The sequence below is a fragment of the Orbicella faveolata genome, unplaced genomic scaffold, assembly GCF_042242905.1.
Source record: "Orbicella faveolata isolate gen_17 unplaced genomic scaffold, um_ofav_v1 contig_13, whole genome shotgun sequence".
NCBI classification, from domain to species: domain Eukaryota; kingdom Metazoa; phylum Cnidaria; class Anthozoa; order Scleractinia; family Merulinidae; genus Orbicella; species Orbicella faveolata.
The window spans coordinates 9,380,442-9,395,411 of record NW_028301540.1 but is presented as its reverse complement, the minus strand read 5'-3'; the positions used below and the strand labels follow the sequence as shown (position 1 = coordinate 9,395,411).

At 39.8% G+C, this 14,970-nt stretch overlaps 1 protein-coding gene across 2 annotated transcripts; it reads left to right on the top strand.

The window, feature by feature from the left end:
* Nucleotides 1–4,786: 4,786 nt before the first annotated feature.
* Nucleotides 4,787–12,743, top strand: LOC110053256 (carbohydrate sulfotransferase 6-like). 2 transcript variants are annotated; one of them, XM_020759468.2, is made up of 2 exons: nucleotides 4,787–5,013; nucleotides 11,000–12,743. In XM_020759468.2, exon 2 carries the CDS (start codon nucleotides 11,023–11,025, stop codon nucleotides 12,205–12,207), a length of 1,185 nt encoding a protein of 394 aa, XP_020615127.2. In that variant the 5' UTR covers nucleotides 4,787–5,013; nucleotides 11,000–11,022; the 3' UTR covers nucleotides 12,208–12,743. The 2 variants fall into 2 exon arrangements, with proteins under 2 accessions (XP_020615127.2, XP_020615126.2); XM_020759467.2 differs by lacking the exon at nucleotides 4,787–5,013 and adding an exon at nucleotides 5,029–8,426.
* Nucleotides 12,744–14,970: the final 2,227 nt, after the last annotated feature.

The window sequence follows — 14,970 nt, the reverse complement described above, 5'->3', positions numbered from 1 at the left end:
AAACCACTCGTAGATTTCATACGCCACTTCATCCGGGACCCGAGTGGCGTATTTTCCGTATGTCACCTTTGTGAGTGTCGTATCGTTCAATGAAGTCACGATTCCCGCCTTTTGTTTTTGTTGAATTGGTTTCTCCATATAATAAAAAGAACATTACACGTTGGCTCGAAGATATGAATTTTATGTTCTCGTGGCAAGAACAATATCTCACGAGTGAGCGAAGCTCACTCGTGAGATATTGTTCTTGCCACTCGAACATAAAATTCATATCTTCGAGCCACCGTGTAATATCCTCTATGTATAGATAGTGAGTAGCCTAGCCTAACAATGTGTGGTTGTTAAAAAAATGGTGGAGCCACTTTTTTTCGTTTTCGAAGTGTCTATGAAAAAGATTTAGACGATTTACATAAGTTTTGAACGAGCGTAGCCGATAAGAAAACGCTAGTAGACTTATGCTATGTATACTAAAACTCGCTAGTAACTCAGAACTAGCTGGCACGAACTGTTGACGTCATAATAGCGCAAGCTAAGAGAATTTTTTTTTGATAATTGAAATAAACGAGTGATTTTCTTTCCTTTTTCTCTGAAAACTGGCTGACGTGGCGACGGTCAGTCGATAAAGAACTAAGGGAAAAAAATGAGCCTCACCTGGGGTGAGGCTCTTCGCGCCACATGGAAGAGGCCTAAGAGAGAGAAAAGATATAAAAATACCTATTTAGATAACACCTGTAAGAAAGGGTGTACTTCTATCACTCATTGTATCATATGGACACGAGTGCTTTACTGGAGAATACACCACTCATAAAATTTTGGACTGTTGCTTATGGGAAGCATAGCCTGACTTATTTAGGCCCTGTCATTTGGTCCAAACTCGACAAATCTATTCGATCGTCTGAATCATTGGACACTTTTGAAAAGCGCATCAAATTGGTTAATTTCACTAGCCCGCTGGACAGTACTTGTAAAGACTGTTTTTTATGTAACAACTAACAATTTACTTTATTGCATGACTCATTGTTTGTTTTGTATATTTTTCAACACATACACTTATTCATTCTTTTAAATTAATTATTAGATAAGTAATTGTACTTAGGTGTCCCCATTAGCGTACATTGTAGGGTAGCGACTTCGACACGCACATTAACAAAGTTCTTATCTTATCTGATCTTTAGACTAAACTTTATCCGGGACCCTCAGTAAGAGTTCTATGGCAAATTCCCTCTAAATATAAGAGCAAACGTTTTTGCTATTCTTTACGCAAAATGCAGTCCTAATTGTTGCTAGGAAAGACCTATTGTGAACGAAAATATAAAACATGGGTATCGAGAATTTGATCACAGGGGCAATTATTCCGGTAAAAAATTTCGACTCCGGCTGGCAGGCTCACATATTAGTTACTCTCTTATAGAGCCGTGCATAGTTTGAAGGTTACCCAGAAAAAATCTCAGATTTTCTCAGCTCGAAGATTTCCGGTGTGTCTGTAAGATTTCTTTTTTTGCCAAAATACGCCACTCGAGTTTCGTAAGAATTTTACGAGAGGTGTATTTTCCAGGAAAACACTCTTATCTATTTATGTAGTCGGATGTTGTTGATATTGGGACAAGCCAATCAGGACACTGTTTTCCTTCGGGACGTCTCAAGGGTTTCCGAAGATCATTCTTTTCAGCGTTCATGATCAGTCGTTCGGTCCTTCAGTTGAGCGTGATTTCATCGTACATTTCGATAAGTAATTTGCCTAAAATTTTCTTTTGTTTAAAGGTGTATGAAACTTGAATTTCTTACGTTTGAATCGCATAGTTGATAAGCTCATCAAGACCTGAGTTGTTTTCTGAAATTCGACTCGAGTGCGTGTCGTTTATTCGAGCAAAAGCACCCCTTCATTGTCAATTGCAACCAACGTGCTGACAGAGCCAACAAAACTCCACAAGACCGAAACATTATTTAGAATTGCTTGGCCTTTCTGAACAAATATCTTCAACAAGAAACTTGTGTTGTGCGTCTATAAGAAATAGAACTTCCTTCTCAAAATCGCCTAAAAAACATTCATATTTTAAACATTTCAAAGAAATATAAATTCTACCGAAAGCCATTACATGTCTGTTCTTTCTTTGGCAACCAATTCAGTATATCTACACGCAGATATAAAAATACTTGCTAAACAACCATTATCATCATCAACAATGGTTCATTCGCTCGGTGGCATTCACCGCTAGGTACAACTAGTTGAGTTGCGTAAATAGAAGAAAAGTACAACTTGAGTCTGGAGGCTGAAATAACCGGAAAGTTTCCCACTGAATCTCCAGTTATTGTGATGACTCTACAGATTTCTATGAGAATGTACAGTATAATGCGCGTTTTGATCATTGTATGTTAAAAATCGCAATATAAATTAATAAATTATTAAGGTCATTCCACTGAAATAGAACCGGCACGGAGATTTTTGTCAAACTTTGCTTATTGACTGTTTATATTGTAGGAACTTAAATTTGGAAATAAAAATGAGGGGTCCCCATGTTCGTTTAGGAGCAACAGCACTTTGTTTATACCATATAAATCCTTACAATAGCACCATGATTATAGTCACGATTGCTTGCTAAAATCACGTTTCCGAAGATTGTTTCTTGCTCAACACTGAGAATTGGCCCATATTTATTATATCAAAATGTTTTTCAGACAGTAAATATAGTTTCAATTATTTAGAGACGTTTAAGACATTGAGATCTTTAAGGTGCGTGGGAATATTGTCCCAGAGACTTGTCGCTCTGCAGGGTATTGTTTGTTTTCCAGAATTGGTATGCACTTTTGATAGGTAGAGATTTTGTCTAGATACATATCTTGGATCTTATGTGACCCTAAAAGGAGCTCAGTCACGGTTTGCACATAATAAAAAGTTTAGCCTCAATTTTTCAAATTCGTCGTTTGTAATCCGTGTTAATCTTCTCCATCCTTAGCCATCCTTGTTCCTTTATGGTTTATCATTATCTCTTTGACGTTTTTCTTTCCTACTACACTGTTATTTTCAGGTTTCCTACCATTTAAAGGTAATTTTGTATGTGGCCAAAATAACTCAAAATACCGTGACTGAGCTCCTTTAAGCCTGGTTTTCACTAGCGACGGAAGCACAAGCGCAAGCACAAACGCAAGCAATCGGGATGACCCAAGTGAAAACGAAATTCGACGCAAACACAAGCACAAGCAAAATCATCCGAACCTTCCAAACTGCTTAAGCGCGAGGTAATCTGGATCCAGTGTTTTCATTGGCCAAACATAACCACGTGTGGTAAATAACCTTGTGCTTGTGTTATGCCTGAGCGGTATTTCGTTTTCACTGGTTGCAGCGCAAACGCAAACATAAGCGCAAGCACAAGAAAAAGGAAAAATTTTGACCCTTGTGCTTGTGCCTATGCCTGCGTCAAGGCCGTTTTCACGGTAAAATAAGAATTATTGTGTTCGCGCTTGTGCTTGTGTCACTAATGAAAACAAGGCTTTCGCGATTATGCAGCAATTATACCATGGTTACCGTACAAGTAATTTATTAGGGCGTTTTTACTTTTATTTTATTGTAGTTTTCTATATTTTGGGAACGTTTTTAATAATAATCGTATCTATAACAAAATTCTCGATCGTGATTGGTTCTCCGCGCGCTTATTTGTTACGCAATCGGTGCGCGATCACGTGGGTGTCCAATTACAGGTATCCAATTTGAACTTTTCGTAATTGGACATCTGTAATTGGATACCCACGTGATTCGCTCGTCAATTACGCACGCTTTAATGGTTTCCTTCGCACTGTTTCCTACAGTTTTCCAAGCTTATGAAAAGCGTTACAGACGTTTTCGCTCAAAAGAAGTTCTCAAAAGACATTTTTAACTCCAAATTTTGTTATAGATACGATTAATTAGTAATTAGACCTCGCGTCGTACAATTCAGTGAGTAATCGTGCTCGTAATTTCAAATCGGCCTCGCGCTTCGCGCTCGTCCGATTACTCCCTGAATTGTACTCCACTCGGTCCAATTACTATTACTAAAAAAAATTATTTCACTCGCGCTTGTTGGATAAGAGATGGTAGAGAGCCAACTCGGCGCCACGCGCTTACCATCCAACAAGCGCGTGTGGGATAATTACTTCCACGTTTTGGAGAAACCTGTTTCACTAAGCCAACATTAAAATATTAAACCTCGAAATCAAAAGATGATGGTTTAAGGGCTGTCGGCGAGCTGATTATAATTTGACAAGATGGTTTCTTAGGAGACAAATTGTTAAAATGAATAATTCTACTGAGAAATTTGCCAGTTATAATAATGGTGTCATGAGGGTAGAGTTTTACAAAAACTGTGCTTTGTCATCAGTGCAGCGAAATAACCCTTGAAACATTATGAAATTCATTTCTTAAACAAAAAAAACAGCAAAAATCGATTTTATGAATTTAGACGTGTTGATGTAGATGGTTGGTTGAATTAGCAGATGGGTTGGTTGAATTAGCATATGTAAAACGTAATTTGTTACTAGCTACAGTGTGCTTGAAGAATTATTCCACTTCAACTAACCCTGTAGTATGAAAATCGTTTGAATTTCTCCCCTGTTTAGAAACACTTTGCAAAGGCAAAGTCTATAAAACAATATAAAATCAAAAAAATATTGCAGCAATTTTAGAATTGGTTGAAAAATGAGAGCGCTTTTATTTACATTGTTGGTTGTCGAGCGATGATTAATATTTGATTACACTTTTGATTATGAGAACAAGATTCCCATTGGTCAGATCGACAAGTAATTGATGATTGCACGCTCATTTCAGAATAAATTGTGGCTCATGGGAGAACAAAAACAAAAAATATTAGTTCCATTGGCGTTTATATTGTGTTGTTCACCTCGAAAAGTCCTCTTTATACTGTATCCAGTCACAAAATTATATTTGGTCGTAACTTCGCGGGAACCGTCGGTTTTAATATCACAAATTGAAATGTGGAGCCGTGTTTTGAACTGCGCGTGTAAGTTGCATAGAATCATCTTCAGGTTGGTATAAATGAATTTTGAAGCTCACAAGGAAAATATCAAACAACTTTAGCGGGTAAATTCCTCTAAAAGTATTTAGTTATTGGTAATTTATTACAAGAAAAAGAACCAAAACGTTTCAGTTACATGCACTCTGTACAGAGTACAATTTATCACGGAATGGCCGATGTTTACATGTTCTTAATTTTCGACTGAAGGCGTGATGTTTAAACGGAAGGAAAACGCTCAACACTTGAATTATATTTATCTCTACCTGTTTTCTGGATGCTGAAAGCGCATTTCCATCGATTCGAATAATTTGCGAACAAAAGTTCCTAAGGCACTTTCCATAGGAAAAAGCCATGCGCTTTCCTTGCGTTGATTTCCCAAGACATTTTAAACTGACTATTTATGATCATTATGATTAACCTGCCTCGGCAGTACAAGTGTCTCAGTGAGAAACTTTGAACTTTCGAAGGCACAATATTGCAAAAAAGCAAAGAATCTTTTATTTACTTGAATGAAGCTTGGTTTTCGCAGACAATTGCACAGAGAAAGAGCATTTTAAATCATAAAAAATGGGATCTAAAACGAGCGACTGATAGCGGCCTACTCGTAACTGATGCATAAAAAAAAAAAAAAATTGAGACAGCAAAACTGTAAGCTTGATATAGCGAGGTAGACCTTTAATTTGCCTGCTGATTTTACAGCGTTTTGTAAAAAACATTATCCTTTTTGAGAGCAAAACTTCAAACATTTCGTTTTTCCAAATTCATTTCGAGAAATGTCGTACAAATTCTGTGTGGGAAGGGGTTGAGGTTGGCCTCGTTATGTAATGATCATGAAATGATAATTTGCTTGTTTCATAACTACGCCTTTCAATAACATGCGGACTCTAAAATTCAAAGCTCAACCGACAAACACGTTTTTCGCTACCATCAATCAAATGTTCGGCGGCTCCTCCCAGCTCCCGACCGCTGCCGAGCACTGTTTCGTTGTCTGAACTGTGCTTAACGATTTGATTACCGCGCGCTCGGCAGTAGTCGGAAGCTGGGAGGAACCGCCGAACATTTGATCAGTTGACGGCGGCGAAAAACGTATTTGTCGGTTGAGCTTTGAATTTTAGAGTCCGCGTGTTTTAATATTGAAAGGTGCAGTAAGGTTGGCACACACAAGAGACCATGTTGCACGGACGTGAAGCGGGAACCGGTTGCAGCGACAGTTTTCCTCGTACGTGGCAAGCCCGTTTTTGCGAAAAAGTTCTGTTGTGGCGACTGAATGTTGTCCTTGCAACATGTTGCACGAAATTCAGCTGGTTTGATAGCCTGCAAACAGGCTCCCGGTGAGCCCGAACGAAGCGAGGGAGCCTGTAGACATTCTATTGATGCCGCTGTTCTATGATACCAGCTCCTGATATCATGATATGATTGGTTAAATCGTTGATTGCTGACATCTTTGAGATGAACATTTTACAGATCTTTGTAAAATTATACGACTCCAACGGTTCGTTACAATAGTGCATTTGCCGTTCTCTTTTACGTTTCGGTCTCTCGACCTCTCGTTGTTTCACAAGTGATTCTGAGGGGTACTTTATGCTCTGTTACGAGGAGGAATTTTAAGTAGAAGCTAGTGGAGTGGAGCCGTTTGGCGGTGCTATAGAAATTTTTTTTAGAGGTCAAAGGCATGGCTTCCGGACTTTCCGCTGTTATCTGCTTGCCGCCTCGCAGAGTTTGACACCTCTATCATGTGTTTATAATTTCTTTAGGCTCATGTAAGTATTGCAAAATATGTTTTAAGCTCTCTAAGTTAAGTTTGAAATATTCCGTGAACATGGTGCTTACTTGCACTCAAAATTATGACGCCGGGCCTGGCTATTTGATTAGCTCGATTACCGAAAATGTAGCTTCTTGACAGGTTTAATTACCTCATTGACTGATTTGTTACAGGCTTATCACCAAGAGCGGATAGGCACATCAAAAACTAGCCTATGTGTAGCCGTACCCACCCCCCGAGGAAAAACGTTCTTCCTCGGGGGAGGGGTGGGTACGGCTACACGTAGGCTAATCAAAAACAAAGTCTACAGGCTCCCCTGTCCCCGCCCCGATCGCTTTGCTCTCCGAATTCTTCTGTTTCGCGCTCGCCGAAATTTTTTCCGTCCTCGCCGGGAGCCTGTTCGCAGGCTAATGGTTTGAATTCGTGCGTCATGGACAAAACAGGTGACCTCAATTTTCAAGATCGTAACTGTGCACTGCTCTTGTAACTGTCCCCGCTACAACATATTTTTATGCCTTAATATAATCCGTTTGATACGTACCAACTTGTGTACTGTCCCTGCAATATGCGTTCTATACTTGTTCTATATACTTCTACACTTGCCGCTTGTCTGAGGCTACTAGCTACGTCCCCGAAACATATCCCCTCTAGTAGCGTGTGCCGACCTTTACTTACTAAGAAAAGCCCGGGAGGCCCATGTGGAAAAGTCAGGAATGCTCGTCGGAAAATTTGAATTTCACTGAGCAATCTGGGCGCGGCTGGAGTTTTATTTTACCCCTAAAAGATACTTCTTTAAAACGGACAGACAGAGGATTTTTTTATTATTTCTTCAAATGTAAAAGATACCATGATGGCTAAAAATAGTGAATAATTCACATTCACATAATAGCCACTCTCTGCCTTAATGAGGATAAGTTATGGGCGAAAACCTTTTGCCTAAGGCGCAGGGTAAGCTGAGGGTTTTGGGTTAAATTTTCCAGCGTCGCTGAATGGAAGGTGGGACGGGAAAAAACTGGACGAACTGAAACTAAGAGTGGACTTTCGAAAAGAGGGCGAAAAAGGCCAAGCGGGAAGTGTAAAAAGTCTTATGAGGACCTCTAGGGACTTGTAGGGCCAATAGAATTAAGACAAACCAAAAACATGTGATTCAAAGAAGTGACGAAAGGCACGTTGAGGCTTTTCCGTGAGTGAGAATAGCGTTGTTTCCTGCACATCCTAAGTGAGACCAAACTCCGTGACTTACAACCCTAAACGAGACGGCGAGCATCCCCGACGTTGAGATATGGGGGTCTGCTCCAGCCCGGGATGAAACACTCCGAGAGGTGACCATATACCTTATTGGCGTATTGCTTTTATAACTTGAATTACAATAGGGAATAGTACTTAACAGGAAAGTTGCTTGATTATAAGGAGTTCTATTGCGACTTTAATGATATGCAACGAAATGTGAGTTAAAACTCACTGAACCTTACAGACTACGTAAGATGTTGTCAAGTTCTTTTGTTAAACAGAGAACTTCACGCATAATAAATGTATGGAGTTATACGAGAAATCTTGCCAAGGCCATAGTTAGTGGAGGGGACTAACCATGCCCAGGCCGGGTACCACAAAGTCACGTACTGTAAACAGAATGGATTGATCTTGTTCGATCGTAGAATAAGGTGAGTTTACTTACTGCGAAGATTTTTCTTATTTGGCTTAAAACTTACAGAAAGTATTACATCGATCGTGATTGCGCTTTGTCGAAAGTAAGCTATTGTCGAAGTCAAAATTCTATGCACATCCTTTCCGTAATACAAAACAGCCCGTCGTATTTTTGTTGCTAATAGATTGAATCTAATCGGTAGGGAAAGTTGAGTATCACGACTTTACAGTATCACGACCGCACAATTTCTGGAGCACATTCTGTTTTTACCATGCGTAACGAGGCACGTTCATTTGCAGTATGTAAATTACATACACGGACGGCAGAGTTACTTTAGTTGTGAAGTCAATGAGCATCGATCGAGGCTGTTTAGTCCACTGGGTTTATTTTTACAAACATGGTGAAGTTAAGTCATCACAGCCATGTACGCCAAACAAACTACAATAAACAACAGCCACGAACAGTAATTTTATGCATTTTAAAATAACTTATGCGTGACACATTGAGATCGGCACGCATTTTAAGTGTCAGAGAAAACATTAACTGAGAAACCTCCCCAAAATCCCTTCTACCCTGGAAAATAGCTTAATACGGGTGCAGGCATAGTGCACGATAATTTTGTATCATTCTTTTCAAGCAAACAACTTTAATTACGAACACGATTACTACCATAACTTAATCAGCTTGATTTAATAGATCAATGAATATAAATATGAAGAAATTTGAACAATATTGCTATGTGGCGTGGCCTACTGGAATGATTGTTACGTTACAAATATAGGTACTCGTAGAGCTAATTTGAGAAAGCCGGAGAAATTTGAAAATGCAGCTTTATTTCTTACAGTTAGGCCTACCGTCCACACTAATCCGTCACGAATTAAACCGGAACATTCCGAAAACGCTCTTCAAGCCAGAGGAATTTGAAAACCCCGGGGTTTCGTTTTCGTGTGGACGGAAAACATTTTGAAAACGGAGCTTTTCGACGATGACGAAGACATGATAATCCATGTGATTTCCCTGTTCGAGTTTTCCTCAAACACAAATCCAAAATGACCGGTGATTGGGTGGACGCGTGGTGTAGACAGGGTTGAGGTATCGATGAACTGGTGTGTGGACTGAGTCGCCGGCATAGATCACACCTGAACTAATCATTGATTTATCGACATCTGAACGGTGCTGTTAAAGTAAAACGTGTATATACATCTAGTGGGGGTCTCGCGAAAATCAGTTAGGGTTCAGGAGAATTTAAGGCCGAGCGGTAACCATAAATGCGCTGGACTAGCATCTCATCCAGGGGTGGGGTGGGTGGGTAGACATACTCTTAGTTGCCACAATGGAGATAAAGCCGGGCCGACCTAGTGGATCACTTGGCGATCAGAACAGAGGACCGGGATGGGAACCAGCTAGGGCTGATGTGGCTTCCTCCAGAAAAAGAGCGGTTTTCAATTGAGAACCAAAGTCTCACGCTGACCAATCACAAAGGACAGAGACATTCCAATGAACCAATCAAAGCTGCAAACGAATATATGCAGCTCACGCGAAGTGCGGGAAAACGTGCGCGAGTGAGTTCCGATTAGTTTTGGTTTTACTTCTGATTGGATGACAAAAATGTTGTTGAATGAGTGTCGATGCACTTAGCTACAACTGGCTAGTTTTCATGCATGCCACTTAAACTGAAAGAAACAAATATTGCAAATAAACATAACAGGCTTAAGAATCCCAACTGGTGGGAGGCAGACTAGTTGGCTATTTACAAAGTGGGGCGAGTTTCGTTAGCCAATCGCTGCTCTTGTGTAAATTTAACAAACTGACGTCAGTTTTTCATGCGTCTGTCCTGTTATTGATCATGAATTTCGTCATAACATTGTCAAAGTAGCTGTGGATCCGCAGACTACTTTGACAATGTTATGACAAAATTCATTGTCAATAACAGGACAGACGTATGAAATCCTGACGTCAAATTGTTTTCTACGATAACAAATTGCCAAATTGTCCGCTCTCGCTCGTTGACGCATCGCATAAATTATAAATTCAAGTGTCTGTCTGCTTATTGACAATAAAAATTAGCCGATGAGCGCGCGAGAATTTCTGCAGTTATCGTAAAAACTCTTTTTCTTATACCATCGTAGCCTAATAAGAAATAACACATAAACTAAATGGTCCCTTCTGAAGATGCATGTCCAAACATACGGAACGTCAAGTTAAACGAATTTTGTTTTCCAACATGCGTCTTATTGATGTGGTTATGACCGCAGTTGGTGTGTTATAGCTCTAGTGTAATTTCCGGGCTTTAATGTCCGAGTTGCCTTTTGCCTCTGTTTCAAAACGAGTCTTGTGTGTTCCGCCTAGACGTTTATTCACGGGCAGTTAATCAAACTCATTTTCTTATGAAAGGTTTTGCAGCAGGACTCGTTTTGAAACAGAGACACAAGGTAACTCGGAATCATGGTAGTTGTATTCATCATCTTGGACTGGATAATTGTTTCGATGAATTCAACTACCATGATTCCCTGCAGGCGCGTCTTGCAGAGGGAATAGGCCATTTCATAGTGCATTGAGAATTTAGCGTCTGTTTTATTCATGTTGCAGGCCTGTTACCAGCACTCTAGACAATGAATCATACGGCTCGGGGAATAGGAACAAAACCATGGTATACACACTTGGTTTCCAACAAATCTTTCGTATCCTGTTCAGTGGGTCTAGTATTCTTCTCTCTAACTTTCATGTACACATTCAAGACACCAGTACAGAGAGGAATTTATCGTACCTTTGACAACACAACCATTGTGAGAGCGATCTATCCTGAATCACAGTTGCTATTCACCTTGGAGAGGAATTCACAATTAATAAAACAACCCAAGAGGGTGAATATCATTATCATGTCTTTTCCAAGATCGGGATCTTCATTTCTGGGTGACATTTTCAATCAGCACCCAGGTGTTTTCTACCTTTTTGAGCCAGTACGTACTGTGCAAAGGAGTTTCACTAGAAATTCCTTATTCGAGTTTGATTTCTCTTCCTCGTCTTACCAAAACAGAGTTTTTGAATTTTTTGAAGATATTACAAACTGCAGGTTTGCCAGTGAGATATTTATCCGTTACCACCTACCGCAAGATCGTCATCACAGCTTTGCACTAACCTCTCCTCCATTCTGCCTCAAGAACGGAACATCTATGGTCTGCCGCAAGCTTGAATCGCACCAACTTGAGGACGTGTGCAAAAAAAATTACAGCGTGTTTGTTGCAAAGATACTCACACCCAGAATACTGAATTCTCATGGCGAGTGGACGAATGAGAAGCTTTTACAACGTTGTTCATCCGGTAGTGCGAGTGAATGTAAAATAATTCATTTGGTCCGAGATCCAAGAGCTGTTGTGGAATCTTTGAAGTCTTTGAAGTTTTTTAGGAGATCACATGACCCAAGACGCGAATTATCATGGTTTGTGAAGAAGATTTGCCATCAAATGGAGTTTGATGTCGAGGTCGGAAAGTTGTTAAGACCTTCTTTACCCGATGGGTACAAATTGATCCGTTTTGAGGAACTCGCTCAGCATCCATTACCAGTAGCGAATGAACTGTACAAGTTTACTGGAATCGAAATGCTAGATACCATCAAGAAATGGCTGCACAAGACGACAAATTCACGAAGTGGTCACAGAAGTGCTTACAGTACCAGTCGCAACTCACAGCAAGTTGTTTCCAATTGGAGGACAAAAATGAGCTCTGCGACTGTGAAGATTATTGAAAAGTACTGTGGAAGTGTAATGAGACAATTAAACTATACTAAATTATACTAAATTGTAATGAATTATACTGAATTAACTGGCATATCGCTGAAAGAACAACTGAATATGAATAGTTCATTGATCGATTAACCTTAATCAGACCTTTCATTCATTCATTCATTCATTCATTCATTCCGTTTATTCTGCCTTTTTACTTAATACTTTACTTTTACTTGACCTGGGGGAAGAGCGAGTTTTTGAAAGCCCTCACCAGCCATGAAGACTTGCCACTCTTTGAAATACTTTTAAAAAAAGTATTTCAGCAATGAACTCCAAATTGGCGCCTTTTCCTCAAATTTATCTGTGAACAATTACATTATATGCCATTGGTCAAGGATCTTGAAGTTTCCATGGCAACCATATTTTGCCAGTCTTCTTTTAAAAACTTATCGTCTGTAATAAGAATCAATTTAACTTTTTTGCAGTTAGGTTTACTTTCTTAGCTCATCATATCTTTCTTGATTGGGTTTCGACTTATCTAGAGTCATTATTAGCGGTTTTCAGACGTTTTATAAAACCGCATAAAATCCAAGATGGTGTCATTTTAACGTCACTGGACGTCATAACTTTACGTTACGGACCTCAAAGGTAATATTTTTGTACGTGCTCTAAATCCCGGGGAGGTGGGGAGGGGGGGGGGGGGAGGGGTGGGGTACTTCCTAATGATAGGCTAATGGAGATGTTCCGCTGAATGGGGTCGCATTTTCACGACTGGGTTGACTATAATGGGGTTGAATTTTCAATAGAGTTACTAGAATAGGGTCGCATATTTTCGAGGTTCCGAAGGTAAGATGATTCTGACAAGTAGGGATTAAAAATTGGGAAGATTTGCGGTAAAAAATTTGTAACCATTCTACATTCAGCTAAACAAATGCGTCACTTCACATGATTTTAGAATGACCTAGTTAAAAGGCTTTAAAAGGCAGATTTATAAACAAAAAGTGTCTAAGTTGAGATCGCTAAAATTACATTTGCCACAAAATAGACTATGATGGGGTAGGGGTTCTGGGACGTTACCGGCACATACCCATCAATTGACCCAAGTACCTTACCAGGCTACAAAGCTTTACGTTTCATTACCATAGTTTTAAATTAAAGCTATAAGAGTTACAGAAACCAGGTATTCAGAGTAAGTTTTTTTTTTGACCGTATTAAAAGTTCTGTACATCATCCTGATCGTATGATTTTTACATTTGCTACTAACATTTCCTGGTATAAAAATATGACTTGATCACAAAAGAGGCGAAAGTAAACTACGACGTTTCGAAGTCATCTTGACTCCATTAGCAACTACTAGAGAAAAGAAAATAGCGATCGAGATGTTATTTTATAGTGTAAGAGGTGTAAGAATATATTTAAGTGTTGCACGGTCTAATAAGAGTTCTTAGGTGTCAACGGTTAAACGTGCAGAATAAACTCGGATGACTTTCGCATGAATTCAGTCCACCTGTGTAATTAGTTTTAGTTTTCTTTCATAAACGGAAAGCATTTCGTGAATGAAACAGGCCAGTTTTCCTTGGCCCATACACGGAAACGTACCTTTCAGGCTACTTGATAATGCAGTCAAGATGACTTCAAAGGCGTCGCAGTTTACCAAACACTTAATGACTGGCCCCGAGGTCGGGTATGTGCCGGTGAGGTCGAAGGGAAACAAACCTCACTGTTTCCCACGGGGCCAGTCATTAAGTGTTTTGTTTTACCTCTCCACTCAAAAGTAGGGAAAAAAAAAAAAAAAAACTGCGAAGAAATGGTTTGCTTTACGCAGGCTGGCTCACAAATTTGCCTTAGTTTCAAGGAGCACGACCTGATCACATGCGACTCGAAAGTTCATGTTGTTGTTTCCCTAGGGATTTAGTGAGTTTTGACCAACTATACGTGACACGTTTTCCTCCAGTCGGAAAAAGGATTTGAGTTGGGAGGTATAACAATTTCGCTTCTTTTTGCAATTAAATGCAGTTCGAAATGTCTTCTTATAAAAATATTAGGCCTGATTGACCCCACCGTTATAACATTATAAGCACCAGTACTTTATGCATATTTATCTGCAGTAGCGCCGGAGAAGATCTGGTCACGATAACTTAATTAAAGATATATAGCGGATGAGGAGGATCATTAACTAACGAAAGTTCAATTCACAATAGGGAAATAAGAACAAGCAAAAAAAAAAAAAAAAAGAAAGGAAAGGTCCGTTTCCTAGTGTTTGTGCTCATCTCAAGTTGGTTCACACTGGTGAAGTAAGCACAAACCTTAGCCTGCGAACACAGACGTATTTCCAGCTGTCGCTTGTCTCCGCCGAAAAATAACGTCTGTGAACCCGAGCCAGGAAACGATTTCTGTGACGTAATGACTTTTGTTTTCTCTTCGGCCAATCAGATTCCGTGATAGAATGAAACTCGAGTGCTCCTCGCAGCGAATACCCCGCGCAGTAGTTCTGGGGCTAATTGAGCTAAGTTGAGATTTGCTTAGAATTCCTACGTCACAGAAATCGTTTCCTGGCGCAGGTTCCCAGACGTTAGTTTTTTTCGGCGGAGACAAGCGACAGCCGGAATACGTCGTCATAAGTGTGCTATGCTTAGAAGTGTTTTGTATGATTGGTTCGGATTACATTTAAGAAAATTAGAAGATTTTCTCTGTGTTTTATCGAGTTATGGATGTGTGAGCGGAAGTTGAAGAGAGCAAGAAATACCGTGGGAACGCGAGCCGCAGGCAAGTGTGGTCCACAGCTTTTTTAGGGTTCCCGCAAACTTTCATGAAGGTTAAGATTGAAATTCATTG

What these genes read in the sequence shown, in the direction of transcription:
- LOC110053256 (XM_020759468.2), top strand. Translation starts at nt 11,023, where the DNA reads ATGAATCATACGGCTCGGGGAATAGGAACAAAACCATGGTATACACAC.